The following is a 21345-nucleotide window of genomic DNA, read 5'->3' as shown; positions in this document are numbered from 1 at the left end:
AATTTTAAATGCTTTAAAATTAAAATTTCTTTAAGATAAAACAAAAATTAATAATTTTTATTTCATTATTTTAAACAATTTTAAAATAAAATAAAATAAAGAAGTAATAATAAGCTTACTTTCTAAAGCAGCATCTTTAACTCATCTTAGTTGCAATTTAAATTTATAATTAAAAATAAATTAATTCTATAAAAAAAATATTATAAAAAATAAATCTGATAAAAAGAGTTAAAGGATAAAAAAATATAAATAAAATAAAATGATTTTTAAAATATTTAAAGGACTCTTTTGTAGTGCAAAGTTTCAAATTAAGTCTATAGTATCACATTTTACTGTTTTATTTTAATTCTTTTATTATTTAAATTTTTTGATGAATATTTTAACATTTATTTAATTTAGCACATTTTTAAAACACTCCTTTTTCTTAAGAAGGGAATAAAAAAAACAAAAATAGGAGCACAACTACCTCTCATCCTCATGTTAAATTTGATCCTTTCAACCATTAATATGCATGAAAGTGAAGAAACAATGTGAAGAAAATTTAATTTTTAAAAAAAATGTTTAACTAAATATTTAATATATTTAAGTAAAATAAGATTAAAAATTAATAAAGCATAAAATTTCAATTTTTACTGATGTAAATAATGCGTAAAAATTAATTCTTTCCAATGATAAATAACCAATTCTTTACACTTAGATATGTTAGTTATAATGCATTCTTATTATTATTATTATTTATTAATTATTTATTTTTATAATTAAAATAAGATAAAATAATTAAAATATTTAATTTATTCTTATTTTATTTTATTTCTCGCTATAATTTATATGACTAATCTAACATTAAATTGATTTCTAGTGATCGTGTGTGCTGAAGGGAAGTATGATTTACAGGGGCGAGTTAGGAAATTGCTTCAAAAATATGAAAAATTAATTCCATTTTCGAAAGTGTTATATTTTTTCATAATTAATAAACTAAATTAAATAAGATTTATCTACAAAAATCTAAAGTAGTTACTCAAAATGTAATTTTCTTTCGCGATTTAAATACAAATCACGTTCGATTCATTCAATTTTGGATAAAATTACAATTGAAAATGTCAAAAAATTTAATTAATTACTCATATTTTTATCATTAATTTATATATAATTTATAAAATATTTATAATTGAAACAATTTATGGAAAAATATAATATGCAAAATCAGACAGAAAATTGTTAAAATAGTTGAAAAATAATTAAATTTTTTTTCATTTTTAAGCATTATTAAGCAGATTTAAACATTTTTATGTTAAAATATTTAATAATAATATTGATTTTGTGCTGAATGTTTCACATATAAAAATCGTTTATGGGTATATGATACGCAAGAGCATTTAGAAATCATTAAAAATATAAAAAAATAATTAAATTTTGTATATTTTAAACATTATTTAAGGAAAATTTAACAAATTATATTGTTTTATATTAAATTTCTCATTTAAAAAATAAATAAAATGGGGATAAAATGACTACGAAGCATATTCAATTTTAGCAGATTGAAAGTTTAAGATAAATTTAGTAAAATGAGGATCGAACACACAGATATGAAGGATATTTCTGATTTCAAAATTATTATTAATTAGTTATAATGAATTATTTAAAGAAAACAAGTATTAGAACATCTTACAAATGCTGATAAGAGAATAATACAAAGTTTTGTAAGATAGAGAAAGCTTAGAATACGAATTTATAAAGCGTTTTCTCATCTTAACTTTATAAAGAAGCAGAATTCATCAACATAAAGATATACCTTATAATACAGATGATGAGCAAAGCACAGAACTATTTTACTAAAGCAAATTTGTTGTTCAGCCAAGCAAGCAAAGTTCATCCGAGTATGGAGATTTGTAAAAGAGAATTTTTATTCAGTCTTTCCCTTTTGTTGACGTTTTTAATCCTCTTGTTTCGTTGTTATCAGATTTCAACATTTATATCGAAGAAAAATAGAAAGAGACGTTCCTATATGAAACAATGCAAGCATATGAATATGTATTATGAATATTTTAAGTAAAAATGAACTTTTCTCCATCTATTTGTATGAAAAATAAACGAAAAAACGGCAATAAAAGAAATGAAATGGGGATTGTTGCGTTCTTATCGAAAATAACTTTCTTTTTTTTTCCTTTCGTAGACTGAGATGTAGACAATCGACAGGTTCCTGTAAATGTATCTTCACTGCAATATTTATTAGTCATGCAAAGAAGCTACGAGTAAATTTATTAAGTTTTTGTCATAAAATTATTAATTATTTTGAGTTTTTTAAAAATAAATTTTACTTAATTTTGATACAAATATTTATAAAGTATTAATAAAAATTAATTTTCAGTAATTAATTTTCTTATATAAAGCTTAGTTATAAGACAAACTTTTCAACATCACTGAAAATAATGAAGATAATATAAAAATAAATATTATATATACTCTTAAACCTGAAAATATATTTTTCTTTCGTAGAATAATATATTAGTTTTAACAATTTTAGAAAATTTTCATGATTAAAATTAAATTAAGCTTCGAAACTAAACATTAATCTTCTCAATAATTAATAACTACAATTATCCAATATACTTCAAGTCAAAATGTCTACTGTTCTTAACTGGATGAAACTTTAAACTATCTCTCACATATACAAAAGATAATTTAAGATTCGTTGATAACTTAAATTAACTTATCATCCCGATATTAATCGATAAATTATTGGTGTTAATGTAATGATTAATTCCTTATTTCTTAATCAGTAAATAAATATTATTAAATTAAACGTTTAATATACTTTTAAACATATTTCAAGCTTTAAATTTTAAAAAAGTTAAGCTTAAATTATAATTTAGCATTTTTTCTATGAATTTTTGAAGAAATAAAACACATATTCAGAAGATTTGTTGACAAATTAGCTGATTGCCTCGATATTAATCTATTAATAAGCGATTTTATTGAATAAATCAATGTAATAATTAATTTAGAATTTTTTTTGTAATTTTAATATATGTTTAAACGTATTAATTGCATAAAATATAAGTTTAAATTATAATTTAGTTCCTTTTTCTATCATATTTTGGAGAAATAACATATACAGAAGCAAATTTAAGACTTGTTAATAATTCAAATTAACATATTACCTCGATTTAGTGTCACTTTTCTATCAATTTTCAGATTAAGAAAGCCAGAGGTAGAATTGCACATAAGCTGCAATTTAGGGCCTCGAGTTATAAGTCTATAGCTTAGGGCCTCACATTTTTAAATGCATTATTAGAAGAGAGGGAGGGCCTTTTATATATTATAACTTATGTCCACAAGAAGCTCTGCGGAAGATTAATATATACAGAAGATAAATTAACTTATCATCTCGATACAAATAGATAAATTACAGGTCTTAATTTATAAATAATATAAAACTTATAATTGGTAATACGATATTATTAAAAAATATGTTAAAATTTAATATAAAAGATATTTACAGCTTTAAATTTTTAAAAAAATACGAGTTTAAATGATGATTTAGCATCTTTTTCTATCAATTTTTGGGAGGATAAAAAATTATTATGTCTTTGGTTATAGGGAAAATTTTTTATGCGATAAGGTAAAGTATCTTTCAGAAATGGATAAAAGTACATGACCCACATTCTGAAAACGTATATATTTATTCTGTTGTTGACTTTTTTTGCTGACAGAAGAAAATCGACACTGCAATGTCTGGTTGGATTTTCGATGAATGTGGGATTTTCTGTGTTTGGGAAGTGGAAGGTTTGCAAAGTCTGAGGTTTACCTATTTTTGGATAAGAGTCATACTTCTAGTTATCTATCTATTCAGGTGGTTTTTAGCGAAATTCTAGTTCTTCCAATCGTTTTATTGCATTATCATCACAAAGAAACCTTTGGTATCTACTCCCAGAAGACGAAATTTTATAAAAGAAAACGGAGAAAGTAGTACAAAATATATATATATAAATTTATACGTTTTTCGAAATTGTTTTTAATAAATTTCATTTATTTTCTACTTTCTTTTCTTCTGCTAGAAAATTATTTCTGAAAAATACGAATATATTCGAGTAATGCTTTCCTGTTAGCACCTGAATAATGCAGCAAAGACACATGTACAGGAGAATATTCTAAAGTTTCATTTAAATGTTGCTTGGGTATTTCTATATATATATAATTTATGGGAGTGCACAGATACTGTTTTCTATAAATATAAATTTAAAAATTTTCTTAGAAACTTGTGAAAATGTACAAAGTTTATTATGAATTATAACTGTGAATATATTCAAAAATCTACATGGCTTATAAGTTGAAATGTATACAAGGAAAAAAGAAATAATGTTTTGATATGTCGTTATTTATCTCTGTGCTTTCTAAACATAAATACACTTTCTTTAAGTAGATTTTTTAAAGTAAATTTAACTAAAATTTCAGGTTAAATCATCGATTAATTCCGAATAATCCCGAACAAACTGTATCCATATTTAGTAATTAATTACTAATTATTAATTTCCAAGGTAAAATTTTGCGTAAACCTCTTTGATATCTTCGAAATTTATTACTCGAGGAGCTAAATTAATGGAAAAATTTAACGAATTAAGCAGAAGAAAAACGTTTATAAAAGATAAAAAGTACGACTTAACACCATTAAATGACCTCTGTGCAGATTTTTTTACACGAACAACACGATAATAATATAAAAAAGGGACTGAATCGTGTAGATGAAAGTATTGTCTCCGTTTAAGTTAAATTACCACGTTTCCAGTTCCCATACTTTACGTGACGTAAGTCTCACATCTTGCTTCACGCACGTACGCAAATCGCGTGATTTCATTAATTTTGAGGGCTGCGCTTCTCGCGTGGATCGTTTTACCAGAAGTGATCCTCAAAGATGAGATCTCAGCCATAAAATTGCACAATCCCAATGCTTAAACGTTGGCAACAGTTTACCCCACGACATACTTTAGTCATAAAGATGCAATTAAACTATATTAAGGATTATGAGATTACTCTGAATTACAGCCGGATTATAAGTTGTATAATTAGAATTAAACATTCCTAGATTAAATCTGCAGTTTATATTTTTAAACCACTCGTTCTGCTTTTTTATTTTTCAAGCACTAAAACAGAAAAGTGAGAGAGAGAGATCTTCTCTAGAGAGAAGATTCTAGATAAAATATAATTATTCCTCTTAAATTTTTATACTTTTATAACTTAATAATTAAAAAGTTAGCTTAAAATTATGTATTTTAATGTGTTACACATTTTAACTTTTAACATAACACGTTTTAATGTGTAAAGGCTAATCTAGTAAACAAATTTAAGGTGTATAAACTCAAAACTTGTTGATATTATAGTCTAGAAGTGAATTATTTAATTTATAGAAGCAATATTAGATATAAGAAGGTATAAAACAATCAAGTATCGTGTTTCTATAAGCATAAATTCCAACTGTTTGCCAAATATTCACTATTATATAGTCAAATTTCATACTAAATTTGTATTGCTCGCATCAGAACTATGCCAATTCTTTTTTTTCTTTTTTTCTCTTATAAATACTTGAACCAGAAATAAAATTTTAGCATCACATTACGACAGTGAATAAACTATGTAAAATTTGATTACCTATTCCTCTTCACTCAATCGAATGCCAAAAAAAGAAGATTCACTTCACTATCGACTTAACCACATGCCAAGATTTGATATCATTTTACAATATTCCTGTTCTAAATTTGAGAATCTTGTTACTCTCGAAAGAAATTTAGAAACCAGAATTTTGAAAATTTAACAAGTTTCTAGAGCTTATCATTTGTAAAATTTTAATATCTTTCCAGCTCTACAGACACAAATAAACATAGCTTTTACAAAGCAATAATTAAGAATTTAATTCTAGAATATTTAATATCATATCTAAAGGGGGAGGAGGAGGAGGAGAAGGAAGAGAAGAAGAAATTCGAAATCATCATTTTGTGATTTTATTCGTTAGAAACTCACATTAATAATAATTCAATTAAGTAATTTGCATCAATTAAATTCGCTTTTATGAAGCTCATTCAGCAAAATTCTTGGTTGATGTTATCCTTCAAACGTACGTACATATTTTAAAGAATTAATCTATCATGAACATACACTTTCCTCTTCCTTACTGTTTCATATTATCGTCATACCTCGGTAATCCTCTACCAACAAAACTAAATTCAGCTACAAACACGATAAGGGAAAGAAGTCGCTTGTTTCAAATGCCTTCCACGTACTATATACTATCATCATCCCCCCGTTTCTTATCTCGCACATCACGTACTTTAGATTTTTCTGTTCTTTTCTTCACTGTTTGTTTTAACCAAGCAAATATCTTTATCAACAGTTATTATATAAGATATACAAAAAATAACGAATTTAATTCGAGCTTAGTAATCTCCAAATTTACATGTTTTTATGATATTAACTCGTAATTATTTCAGCTTTTTCTTAAAAAATATATATATATTATCTGTTTGTTAATGCTGCTACCCTTTTATGAATAAAAAACACATTTGAGATTTTCTTCATGAAAAAGTAATACCTCTTCATCCCCTCCATCTGCATCCTTATACTTTCATGATGTATGAGAGAAGTTATTTGTTTATTGTTGCTTTATTTATGTATTAGTTTAGAATATTAACTTCTATAATTTACAAAGGTTGTATAATACGAAAAATATGCGATTTTAAAATGTAATTCTGCCGTATACATTATTATTATCTCATTAAATTGTAAGTATAGCATATCATGAATTCTTAACAGGATGTGCATTGCATTTTAGGGTTTAATATACGTGGTATTAACTCTATTTTAGGGACTAATAATCAATGGACATGTTATGTTAGTGATTATATATGACTAATTTAGAGAATCCTAATCGAGATAGTTATTATTTTAAAGGCTACTTACTATGGTATATATATTCTGTAACCTTAGAGAGTAATATTATGCATATCATTCAAGTAGCATCTACATATATTTACAAGACTCTAGTACCGATATTATTTATAATAGAGTATCTATATAAAAAGTTGAATATGTAAATCATAGAAAAAGTCATAGAAGAAAATGTGTTTGATCTCAGAAGTCATACGAACTTTCCAGTTTACTACAGAGAATATTTGAGTAACACACGGTTAAATAGCCTCCCTGCACCAATGTTTCTAGTGGGATACAAATTCTATCTTTATGTAGGACCATTATTTTGATATGACCTGTTACTAACAAATTATCCATCTAGTTGTACATAAAAGATATTGCTCTAGAGATTTCTGATTTCGGTTACTGTTTTAAGGACTAGTAATTTAACTATAAACACTATTTTAAAGAGTGGAATCACGATACTTAACAAATTTAGAAGCTAATTAATCAACGTGTTATATATATTATCAAGCTTACCGTTATATATATATATAGCATGCTCATTTTTAAAGAGAAATGATAAGGAAGATGCTCAAACCAATTTATGTTACAGAATATATAAGAATTAGTGTACCATTTCAGCTATAAAAAATAAGTACAGACGTACAGATTTACTGAAAATTTAACTATATTAACTATGTTTTAGATTATTTATCAATTATTTTTAAAGTTATATTGCAGTATTTTTCAATAATATATGTCTTACATTAGTTCAACTTACTGACTTTAATCCTAGGAAAAAATTAAAGCAGAAAGAGTTCTCTTTAACAGCAAACTATTTCCTTTGGAAACAATATTAAATTATTTAACGAGCTATCAAAAAGTATCAAGAGAGATCTTAACAATAATACGAGAAAATATAGAATTTTTCTTAACTTTAAATAAAGTGATTCATACGGAGGATGCGGATTAAAAATAATATATCTACTTTATTATAAAACGGGTTAACTAATCATAGAATTAATTTTTGGAAAAGAAATAGAAAAAAGCAGAGAACTCATCTGCAGCATGATTAAGCGAGGGAAAAGCAAAGGAGAGGGCGCCTCTTACCAGTACTCTGCGTTACGTCATCCGTTGTTTAACCCATTAATTTGGTATCCGATTAGGCGCGAACTACCAAGCCGTCTCTTGGTCTCTCATTGGTAGAATCATGAGCGTCGCACAGCACAGCTGGCGCAAGCCACTCTCAGAGCGAGACTAAAGCAGCAGCAGAGCAGACAGTTCGACTCTGCACCGTGTTGACAACTCCAGTCGCAGCGTGTCACATGGAATGTTGAGGTAGACGCAAAATGCCGCGTTCGTTCCTGGTTAAGAAGGGTAAAAACCCAGTTGAGCATGGAAGCAGATGGACTTACAGAGAACCTTCCAGTCCAACTGAAGCTGCACCGGCACCAAGTCCTCCTTCGCCGTCCCATCAATGTACTGCCGTCCGATTTAACACCGGTAAGTTATATAAAACTGATCAATCTATTTTTAAATAAATAAATAAGTTTTAGTGCAGGTCAACAGGTTGATTAAGTAGAAATCTTATAAGTGTTATATGCTAGAAGTTCTCTTACTGACGATAATGGAAACATGGCGTGTGAAAATATAGTTTAAGTAAAAAGAGGAAATCAACGTATGTGCTAAACATCGTAGTACTGTACGTTAACATCGAATGATGTTTCCTCCCCACGACCTAATTTTTTTAAACACTTTTCCTACCTTTCAATCTCGTAACTCGCAATTTCTAGATGCTTTAATTAACTATTTATCGCTTAAATCTTATAAAATATATCGTAAATATTTTTGCTGTTTATTAAAATTAATTAAATTTTAACAAATTAAAAACTTAGGCAAGAAAGAAACGATAAAAACGGCGACTGATCCACGATTTGATTTAACTGTCACTTTCCTTTCATAACAACGGAGATGCGAGGTGAAGCACGCTTTACAGGCGTAAGCTTGACTGCTTAAAAATAATATTTGAACGGAAGAAAGGGATAAAAAAATAATAATTTATATTAAAATTAAATACGTAAGCATAAAATTAACACATTTATTAATTATCAAATATTCATTCTGATAAAAAAATCGACGTAAAAAAGCGATAATTAATTTAAGTAATGAAACAAGCACTACAAATTCTTGGAGATTTTTATCTGTTTAAAAACATTTAAAGGATTATTTAATTAAAATTAATTACGGTAAAGTAAATTTCGCAATGTTTATTAGTTTGTAAGGTTTTTTTGGTCAAGTAATTAACTCGCTTATAAACAAAACAAGAGTTAATTTTAAAAAGAAATACAAGCAAAACTTTGCTTAAAGATCATACAATTTTTATTGAGAAGATCGAGTTTGTTGGTGGCGACGAAATGGGATAAAAATTAAGCATTTAAGAGGAAAAAAACTGTGATAGAATTACTATATGGAGGGCGCTTAAAGCAGTTTAGCAATAATAGAATATCTAATTTTATCTAAACGCGATTAAATGACGATATACACGAACATCTCATATAAAACCAAATAGCAGAAACTGTTGCAATGTTTGTTTGCTCAACCCTCCAGTCAGTAGATTATTGCCTCTATTGGATCAACAGCAACACAGTGTCCAGCGACATTCCATTGTAGTAGGTCGTTAGCGAAGCAGGTAAATGTCACACCATCATTGCTGCAGGTTGCCAACCAACCTTGGAAATCAATAAAGTTCCTATCTACAGGTTGCATTGTGGAACTAAAAGAAAAAAAAACAGAAGAGAAAAAGTGGGGTATAGCGAAAGTAGGAAAAAAGGATTTATCACCTATTGCAGTTGAATGCTTTCTGCATTCCAGAAGTCTCGTTTTGAGTTACTTCTACAGCTGAGGTGTTGTCAGTAAATGTTCGGAGAAACACGTTCGGTTGCTTCGACTGCGTTCGAAGTGTTCCCAAGAGAATGATGGGAAAAAGTACTTAATATATAAAAGTCGTTTACATAATGCTTCACAATCGATCAAACGCTACGCTTCCTAGGTTTTTCGTGTGCTAGAACCTTGTTTTATACAAAATTCCTCTTTTTCCCCCTCCTACTATCCAATGTTTTGAATTATTTAGTTGAAAATATATAAAAAAATACTTGATTAAAGTAACATAAATATGAAATTTGTTCTTAATGATCCCTAATGGATTTCTAAGAATGAAGAAATTATGATGTAAAGTAGCTTATAAGATGATGAGAATGAATAATTAGTGTTTTTAAGAATTATTTATCCAATTAATTTTGACAGTTTAGGGTTGATATTTTAGGTTAAAATATGAATATATTTTTTTCTCTCTGGTATTAAATAGAAAATTAATTAGAGTGTGAAAATTAAATGAAATTATACGCAATGGTAAGGACCTTTTTACTTTTCTATTAAAAGCTTCAAAAATAATTTTTTTAAGTATAAATTATTTCTTTTTTTTCTTTTCTTGTGAAAATATAAAATAATTAACGGAGAAATTGTATAATAAATAAAGATTTTTTATATATGAAAGCTTTATTTTAGATTTGTTTACATCCTCTTTCACCGTATTCAGGTATCGAAAACAAAATTTAGAATTGTTTTGAAGGGAGACGTTGCTAAGTAGCGAAACACGCAACTGGTGTTCACGATGGCAGATACTGTTTACTATATTAAAACTTTCACGTGTAACTGTTAAAAAATTATAATTTTCTTCGATAAGAATAATTCTAGGATGAAGTATTCTCCTTGTACCTTTCTAAGAAACGATTGATGTATGAAATTGCTATTACAGCTGTGGATGAAGCAATGGGTTAATTTTTTTTTACACACTTCTTTCTCTGTTACGCTCCTGTTTCGCATTTTCTGCATTGGTAGTTCGCGTGGCATCTCATGAACAAATCTATTTTCACGCGATTTATAACACGATACTTAAACACGTGAGATGTGAATTAGCAATCATCTTAGTTTTGAATACGTCAATCTTTCTAAAATTATCGATTTATTCACAGCATTAAATGTTTTTAGAGTAGTTTTGTTTTTTGATGTGTGTTTCTCCCCCTTTGTATATTATTTGTGTTGCTTTGATGCATTTAATATGTTCATTTCGAAAAACATTTTTTCTCTTCAATGTTTCGTCTCTTTTTATTTAAAAAAAAAATAATTTTATTTTTCCTAGAAAGAACATTCTGATTTATACATTTCGAGGTTTTTTTATGGCTATAAACACATAATTATATATAAAATATTTTAAATTATGTAAATTCAATAAAAATAATCTGGCAATAAACTCGATTTACAATAAAATTAATTTATCTTTTATGAAAATTTAATTTTTTGAGATCAAATTATTAAAAAAAACTCTCCCTATTTTGAATATTTTTATTATAATTTATTCTATTTTAAAAGAAAAATAAGGATTTTTTTATCAATTCGTAGATGTAGAAATTCATATCGATATTGAAGACAAAATTGTTTCGCAGGAGTAATCTCAAAAATCTTACTAAATATTTCGTAAATTAAAAATATATTTTTATAATTGTAGTTAATTTCTATATTTTAATTTGTTTTATATTAAAAAAGGCAAATTTGAAAATATAATTTTATAAAATTTTATATATTTTCCAACGATAAAGTTTATATTAACGGATGATAGGCTTACCTGCAAAACACGAATCTAAAAGGAGAAGACAGTTTCACAGGGAACTCTATTAACTTTTAATAGACTTTAATTACTTTTAAACATATAATTATGGTAATTCTATATTTTATAAATAATTTTAGATTAATTAATGTAGTTTATAGATCATAATAAATTTTTTATAGTTAAAGAACTAAAACGTGATGAGTTTAAGTTGTCTAGTATGTAATAACAATGTTTAATCTACACTTCACTAGCATGATAGATGGGGATATAACTATTCACTATTCCCCACAGGCTACACTTCCGATATCACAGCATCCGACCACGATAGTTCCACCGGAAGTTGGACGTACGTGAAACCCGGCGATGATTACGGCATACAGACAAATTTGGATACACCAGAGCTGTGCACGAACACCAACCCCTCCGATCCTTTCTCAACGAGTTCAACAACAACAATTGGCTACACATACGACGCATTCTTTATCAGCGATGGTCGTTCGAGGAGAAGAACAACCATAGGAGTGCCTGAAAGAGACCGACCACGTTACACATGTACCGAGTGTGGTAAACACTACGCCACTTCATCCAACCTGTCCAGACACAAGCAAACCCATCGTAGCCCCGATTCGCAACTAGCCAAAAAGTGTCCCACGTGTAGTAAAGTGTACGTAAGCATGCCTGCTCTAGCCATGCATATTTTAACTCACAATCTCAACCACAAGTGTAATGTGTGCGGGAAAGCATTCTCCAGGCCCTGGTTACTTCAGGGCCACATGAGGTCCCACACAGGTGAGAAACCATTTGGTTGTGCGCATTGTGGCAAAGCATTCGCTGATCGTTCCAACTTAAGGGCACATATGCAGACCCATTCTTCCCTAAAACATTTCCGCTGTCAAAGATGCAATAAAACATTCGCACTTAAGTCCTACTTGAACAAACATTACGAATCGTCTTGTTTTAAAGAAGAAAGTAATGCGAATCGAACCAATAATGTTCCTGACCATAATGAAGTTACAACAAACGAATTTCAAGTGTAGAAGATAGGGAAGAACGGGTTACATTGCTCAAAGTGACAAACAATATATTAAATAAATGCTGCTAGCTTCTTTACTCTCGTTAATTTATTTACTTTTTAGCAATAATACAAAGCAATAACTTTTAATTTTAATCACATATAACGCGTGATGCTAATTACGAGTGATGCACATTGATAAGTTTATCGAGTTATCAAAGCAAAAATTGTGTATCCAGAGCAATAAAACTTTTATAATTTCAGAATAAAATAATAATAGAAAAAATATATATAATATAAATATATATACATATGTAAATTCACAGCAATAAATTTGAATATATATTTATTTATTTATGGAATTTTATACGTGTTGTTTTTCCTCGTTTTCTTTGCTTAAAATGTGTAAATTTTTGGTTGAAAAAATGCCATAACAGATTCTGGATAACGATTACCTCAAAAATCTGTATTTATGCATACATATATACATTGAAAAATACCTCCTAATACTGTTGATATTGCATATATTTGTTTTTACATCTGATAGTTATTTTTAGAAAAAAGAAAATTAATAATAAATATTTGGATACAAATCGTTTAATAAAATTCATTCAGATTATTCTAATCCTAGATAATCATTAAGCCTCAATTAAATGAAGATAATCCGTAACGAATTATCTTCATTTTAATCAGTCGATAAACGTGAATAATTATTAAACTTTTATCAAAGCAATTATCTTGGAAGATGATTGCTGTTGGGAGTTAAAAGTTGAATCATTTTACAGAGCTACACAATGTAAGATCAATTAATCAAATTTATCTGTATTATCTTCTATTGAGAATTAACTAGTCATTAAAGGATTATAAAATTTTCCTATCAATTTCTATGCAGAATTATATACATATATATATATATACATACATACATACATACATACATTTACAATTCTTTCCTTACTCGAAACTTGTACAAAAAATGTATGTAAGCATAAATACAAATAAAATATACCTCTGTAAGTTCTTTGTTATAATAATTATAACTTAATTATGCATTAATTATGCTGTTTTTAACGCAAATTATGATCAGATAAAAGGATTTTTTAGAGGGAAAAAGTGTCATGGATGAAAGCAAGTTTGTTGTGATAATGTTTTTATTATGGAAATATTATAGAGCAATACAGTTGTAAAATAATAAGCAATAAATATTTCCTATGCATTTTTTAAATAATTAGAAGTGAAAGAAAGAAACAATAATAATAATAATGATAATAATGATAACGATAATGTTTTCTCCTTCTTATCTTTTACTTAAGAATTGTTCATCATTTTCTTTGATCTCCTCTTTAATTTTTTATAATTTATTTAAGAAAAAAAAATTGTATTATTTTATGTGGAATGTTATAAATACATACATACATATATACATACATATATATAATTTTGTAATAAAATATTTTGTAATTTGTAATAAAACTTATGTATGGATTATATTTAATTTATTTCGAATAGCAATAAAATAGATAATTTTTTCACGAATCGTAGTTTGTTTCTTTGTATATTTATAAGCATTAAATTCACAAAAAATTATAATTATAAATTTAAATAAATAAATATACACAAAATTAACTTATCCTCACTTAAAATTTAATTATTAAATATATATATATATAATATATATATATATATAAATTATTTATAAATATATTAAAGAGACGTTAAAAAATATTAAATTTTAAAATTAATTTAATTCGGTCGTAATCCCTTTTAACTCTAATTAAATTAAAACTATCGAGAATTAATTAATTTTAGAGAGGAAATTTTAATTATTTTAATATTACAACGGGTTATAATTATATTAAAATATGTTTTAAAGCAAAATATAAGTCATAATCTACGATTTTATAAAGGAGAAATTACTGGAATATTTTATAAATTTAGCTCGTTTAAACATTAAAAGATTATGGAATATTTTCTTAAATAAAAGAATCAACTATTTTTATGTTAAAATATCTTCTATGTATTAAAGCTAGCAGCTTTTCTATTGTATAACAAAAGTGCAATCGGAAGAATGCGTCCGACCATCGGAAGTTACTGCTCTTCTCCTTTACTTCCGCTTCCAAAGCTGGCAATCAGATAGGAGCGATAGGATAGACAGAGAATAGACCTGATATGGGCATACACTTACCATGTTATAGCAGATTTTACACTAGTTACTCGAGCGTGCTAAGATAGAAGTGCTATCCCAATGGGGTGCACTGCAGGTGCTTGCTGTATGTCGACGGTTACGGCCATCCAATGAGTTATGTGCAACTGTGTCTTCTCTGACGGTATAACCATTGCCAAGTTTACTAGAAAGAAGCTCCGATAAATAGACTTGCTTTAACTGTGCTTTAACTTTAAAATCTCCTCAGCTTTTATAACTTATTTCAGCATACTGGAATTGTATTAAAAGGCAGCAAAGTGAAGGAGTTATTCCACTTCACTTGTTCACATTAATGGGGACGGACTTGGTCTAGTGGATATGTTACGCTGTTTATTATATAATCCACTACAGTAAAAATGCTTTTTTTCTGCATTCTTAATATGATAAAATAATTAAAATTTATCTAACCGTCTTCTGTGACAATTCATCTAACTTCTAACTTCTTCCTGGATTAAGTGAATCTTTAAACCAATTTCGTAGTTTTAACACTAATTAATGCATAAAATATTAATTCAGAGACGTTCAGAGTATCAGTTTTTGTTCGAGAAGTAGATTTTATAGCACAAAAATGCATCTTTATACAGTATACATTTTTAGAATCATTTCGCAAATAAAGCATCATCACTTATAGATAATATAAAATTGCATAATGAAATATTTTTAGAAATCTCATTTACGCTTAATTATCACTAAAACTAGATAAATTATCATCAAAAAAAAAAAAGAAAAGAAAAGAAAAAGAGAGAGAGAGAGAGAGAAGAAGAAGAAAGGAAAAAATTTTAATAACACAAATTCCACTTCACCTCAACATTTCTAGATTTAATTAAGGAAAAGAAGGGGAAAAATCATTAAAATATGATAATTATATTCAGTAAGTAACTCTTTTTATTATTATCATCATCATTCTATTTATAATATAAAATTATCTGAATAATAAATCAACGTATAAAACATGCGAAAGTACCGTTGATTATTTATATATATATATATATATATATAACATGTTATCATATAATAATTAATAAAATAAAAAAGTTTTATTTTTTGTTTGTTTTAAAAGTATCTTTTGTAAAAGTTGTCTCTTCTGTTGGAAGATAAATTCTGTGGAGAATACATCAGACAAAACATGAATTAATTGCGAGAGTTACTTAAACGTGTGTGCAGCATCCAACCATCTAGGGAACTACCTTTACTCTCTTTTCTCTATGAATGTTTCATAAGACTAAACGCCACTGATGGATTGTGTGCATGGATAGAAGAGGCATAAAGGGAATGAGAGAACTACAGAAAAGAAAAAAAAAATACATATATATTCTCTTCTTCTCCCCTTTTCTACAACAGGTAAGAGGTTCGCACATTTTGTTTATATTTTTATCTAGAATAACTGATGTAACTGCTGGAGGTTTGGGATTACGATTTTTAAATTCTTTTCTTCTTTATATATATATATATATATATATGTATACTTTTATTACAAGTCTCTTACTTTATATCAGTTTTTCAGCTTGAAAATTTATTCTCCTTTACTTAATATTTTTAAAAGTTATTTTTAATAATTAAATAATTATATTTCTTGAATATGTATATTTTCAATTTCTATTAATTAAATTTCATATTTTTAATTATTATATATAATTAATTTTAATAATACATTTTATGTATTTAAATTGTCGAATTTATTAAGCAAACATTCTCAAATTTCTTTCTAGAAAACTCTTGTTTATTATACAAAAATTATATTAATAATTAAAAAACTCCATTTATTTTAATTAATGAATTTCTTGAATAAATATTCTTAATTTTTATACTTTAAATTTCATACTAGGAATCTTTTATTTGCTTTTCTTCTACGAATTATTTTAATAATTCATTATTAATTGCTAATTTTTTTTAATCAGAAATTTCAGTTTTCTGCACTTTAAATTTCATTCTGTAAAAATATTTTGCTTGTTATATTTTATATTCATAATCTCAGTAATTAATAAATTATGTTTATAATGATAAATTTATTGAATTAACATTCATAATTTCTATACTTTTATATTAGCAATCGTTCGTTTCCTACATAAAAAATTATTTATTTATTTTAATTAATGAATATTTTTTAAAACATTTCTTGAGTAAATATTCTCAATTTCTGTGCTTTAATTTCCACAAATATAAAAGAAATAAACATTAAATGCAGGCTGCTACCACATCCTATAGAGAAAGCCAGTAGCTTTATTGTTTTCTATCTTTCATACGCATGTAAATACTACTTAGGAGTTGTATTGCCTTTTACTGTACTGCCTCACCACATCCTTATAGTGAAGCTGTTACTTTATGTAATTACAACTACTATGTAAATATTTCTCAACAAATATCATATTTATTTTCATACTTTCTGATTTACTCTATCTGCTCAGTGCCCTACTGAGACCTTCTTTCCTCTTTCTTATCCTCCTTCACTCTTTTCCTTTCTTAAGCTTAGACCATTGAGTAGGCTTTACTACGTAAAAATAATAATAATATTTTAACTATTCAATATTTTATTGCCAACTTTTGGTCATAATATTCATTTTTTGTGATTATTCCAGGAATATTTTGCTTATATTCATATTAATAACTTAATATTTTATTCTATGTTTAAATTGATGAGTTTACTGTAAATCTGCTTATAAAAATCTTTTCTTTGCTACTTAGAAATTAAATTAATATTTCGTTTATTTTAATTTCTTGAATATTCTCAATTTTATATTTTAGAAATTTTTGCTTGTTAATATAATTTAACATATTTTTATATTAAACTTAATAAATTTATTGTTCAAATCTTAATTTTCTTTAGTTTATTATAAGAAAATTACATTAATAATTAAACATTTCCTTCATTTTAATTGATGAATTTCTTAGAATATTTCTTGAATAAACATACTCAATTTCTATACTTTAAATTTCATACAAAAATATTTCTTCTTTTAGGAGATTTTAATACAATCTTTCTTTATATATTTGCATTCTACCATTTTTCTTTAACCTATTTTCTGCATTTTATTACGTTTCTGAACATATTTATTCCCACAATGCTCTGTTTACTATTATTTTGTTTTTCATATATTTTGTTTCATCGTTTTCTGTCATATTACATAAAATTGTTCTTTTCTAATTTTTTTTTATTCAGAAAAATTTACTTTTTTCTTTTCTTTTCTTTCCAAATTTCTTTTTTTCTAACTATCTTCGTGTTTTATTATTTTATTTTCTAATTTTTATTCTATTTTTCTAATTGTTTTTTTCTCCACGATACTTTTAGCGTGCTTATAATTAAACGTATTGTCTTTCGAAATAATATTCATTATAATAATTATGATAATTAATATTTTTATAGTTTTAATTGCCTTGTTTTAACGTTTAAAAATTCAAAAAAATCATTTCGAAATTGAGATTTTATGAAATTTACAATTTATAAAAAATACAAGAAAGTGAAAACAAGGAAAAAAATTTTTTAAAGGAAAAATGTCAATTTTGACGTAATAATGAAATTATTTCTTTATTTAAATTTATTATTATTTATATAACTGTTTATTTCTCTTAACGGAGCATAATTTAATTCTGAATAAATAAAAATAAAATAATTTTTAAAATTATTTTCTATAATTAAGAAATTTTCGTAATTGTTTAATAAATAACTTTTAAATAAATTAATAATAATAACAATAATTTAATAAACGTTTAACAAATAAAAAATATTATATTTAAATTATTAGAAGAATTATTAAAGAATTAATAAATTATGTTTTAATTGTCCTCTAATTAAATAATTATAGAATTATTTTTATTTTATATGTATGTAAGAAAGAATAGTAATTAAATAGATTTTTAATTTCTTCTAATATTTTATTACATGTAAATTAAATATTTTATACTTTAATTTCCTTAAATTTTAATATACTAATGTTATTTTGTTATTCATTTTTTACAAATTTCATCCATTAATACTCGAATAAACTAGACAGCATCTTTGTAATTTAATAAATAATCTATAGAAACTACTTTACTTTTTCTAAAATTGATAAAGTTATGCAGAGAGTAGGCAGAATTTGCTTGCAAGCTCTTTGGCATTTTTCTAGTTTCATCTCCACTTTCACTCTCTTTCTCTCGACCTTCACGGTTCGTCCATCCCTTTCTATGTTCTCCATTCTATCATGTGATTAGTCTCCAAGCATCTTTACTTATCCACTTCTGAACTAATCGTACAAGAATAAAATATGCAAATATACTACAAGAGTTACGTCATTTAGTAAGTTCCCTCGTTACGTCATCGTATAAAATTTTTAAAAGAATTTTTATATTTTTCTTTCTTTTATCACAATTATACTTTCTCCTCGTTTCTCAGTATGAATTGCATCGTATTTTTTACCAGAATCGGCAGATCTTCATTATATTTCTTCTTTATCTCTGCTTTTTCTTTCAGGAGAAACGTTTGTTACATCTCAATTAAATTTTTATTTCGTACTAGCAAAATGATTTCATAGAAGGAGAAAAAATTGAATTTTTATTATTTTTTATTGTAGAATAATTCATTAAACTTTAAAATATTCGATTAAAACACTTTATTCGACTTTTACATGACTAAAATTGTTATTGAAGATGATGATGATGACATTTTTCGATTAGAATATTTTAAAATTTTTCTAATAAATTTATTTTATTACTTCGTGTTTTTATTTTATTTATTTTTTATTAATTTATTATTTTTTTTTAAATGGAAGAAATTCCAATAAATTTTGTATCATTGTTACGTCAGAAATTGCATTTTTATAAAAATTTAATTTTTTTAATTGTTACGTCATAACATTGTTTAAATAGATTTAAATTTTAAAAAATTAAATGTTAATTTGTTCGAAATTTACAACAAAAATTTATCTTGAAAATTTTACAAAATATTGTGACGTAACAATAGATTTATAACAAAATTTATTCTTACGTCACAATATTTTAAAATTGATTACTTTTTAGCAAAATTTACATTTTTTATAATCGTATAAATTTTATTGTTACGTTAAAATTGCCATTTTTTAAAATAAAATTATTATTATTTTTTAATTTTTTTAAATTCGTTTTTTTGCATCAATTTTTGCTCTTTTTTCCAATGAAAAGACATTTGGTTTGCGTGTAATTTAACTTTAAATTCTATTAAAAATAGCATAAATTTTAACAAGAAAATGTTTAAAATGATAACATTATTCAATTTGTTAGCCATTTAATCAATATTTTGTTACAGTTTCTTCTTTTTTTTTTTTGGTATATAATATACAACTTAAAATCACTGTCATCTCGGATAAAATGATTTTTCTAATATAAAATAACGTTGCTTTCTTACGAAAATCTCATTTTACACAATTTAAATAATTCAAAATATAAGTTAAAACTTCTCTTAATTGTAATCAAGCTTGACATAATGTCAACAATTACAAGTTAGTAAATTATTAAACAGGAGAAAAGCGTTTAGAAAACTGTAAATGGTGCTAAAGACAATAGGAAAAAAGAGGGGAAGAAACGATTACTATTTGATTAATTCCCAAAAGTAAACACACAAAATGGTTTCTTGAAAATTTAATATTTTGTTTGAATTATAAATTTTTGAGAAAAGAAGAGTAAATTATTTTTAAACATCTGTCAGAAATAATAAATATTAATGAAGTTTAACTTTGATTATTAATAATTCATATTGAATGACAAACAATGTCGTTCTAATGTAATTAACCTGGTGGAAACCGAAAATTTAACTTGAAAATTTAAAAAAAAATGTAAGAAATTTGTATTTTATTTTATTTTTATTTTTTTAGAATAATTTATGAATTTTTTTCTTTTCCTGGAACTTGAATTTTTAAATTATGTATTTTTTCGATTGTTTATATATTGTTTGACGTTATTAAAATTCTTTATGTTGTTAATCTAAACGAGCGTTAATTTAATGAAAATTTAATAATTATATGCTTCTCTTATGTGTTTTTAATATAAACATACGCGTTTAAAAATATAATTTTATACATTTTTAAAGATTTTACTGAAGACAATATATAATGAATAGAAACTATGATGATAGATACTAAGATAAATTATTAAATTTTGATTCTTCTTTTTCTTTTTTCTCTTCTTCTTCTTCCTTTCCTGTTTCTCTTCCTCTTCTTCCTTTTCCCTTTCCTTTTTTTCTTCATCTTCCTTTTTCTTTTCCTCTTTCTCTTCTTCCTTTTCCTCTTTCTGTTCCTCTTCTTTCTCGTCTTCTTCCACCAATCCTCTTGAGGATTGTAGGTGCATTTATAGATAACTATTTTAATGTATCTGTTCGGTTTTTCTGTCTCTGTATCTAATCAGCACGTAACTGAAGGTAATTTTTAGATGCTATCTTTTGACTTAGCATCTATAAATTACTTTAATTTACATCTTATTTGTGAAATTATGTAACAAAATAAACTTAAAGTACAAATTTCCTACATGTTCTATACTAAGAAACTATACTGAAAATATATGTTTATATCGGAGTAGAAACTGAATTCAAGTTAACAAGGACTGAACGATATGGAT

General features: G+C 25.7%; 1 protein-coding gene across 1 annotated transcript; it reads left to right on the top strand.

Moving 5' to 3' along the window:
- The first annotated feature begins 8122 nt into the window (after positions 1-8122).
- Positions 8123-13097, top strand: LOC136977091 (transcriptional repressor scratch 2-like). The gene is made up of 2 exons (XM_067272532.1): positions 8123-8406; positions 11861-13097. The coding sequence occupies exons 1-2, from the start codon at positions 8253-8255 to the stop codon at positions 12604-12606; spliced, it is 900 nt and encodes a 299-aa protein (XP_067128633.1). The 5' UTR covers positions 8123-8252; the 3' UTR covers positions 12607-13097.
- Positions 13098-21345: the final 8248 nt, after the last annotated feature.

This window comes from Centruroides vittatus, unplaced genomic scaffold, assembly GCF_030686945.1.
Source record: "Centruroides vittatus isolate TY-2023 unplaced genomic scaffold, ASM3068694v2 contig_439, whole genome shotgun sequence".
Taxonomy (NCBI): Eukaryota; Metazoa; Arthropoda; class Arachnida; order Scorpiones; family Buthidae; genus Centruroides; species Centruroides vittatus.
The sequence above is the reverse complement of the archived record's forward strand: the minus strand, read 5'-3'. Positions and strand labels throughout refer to the sequence as shown.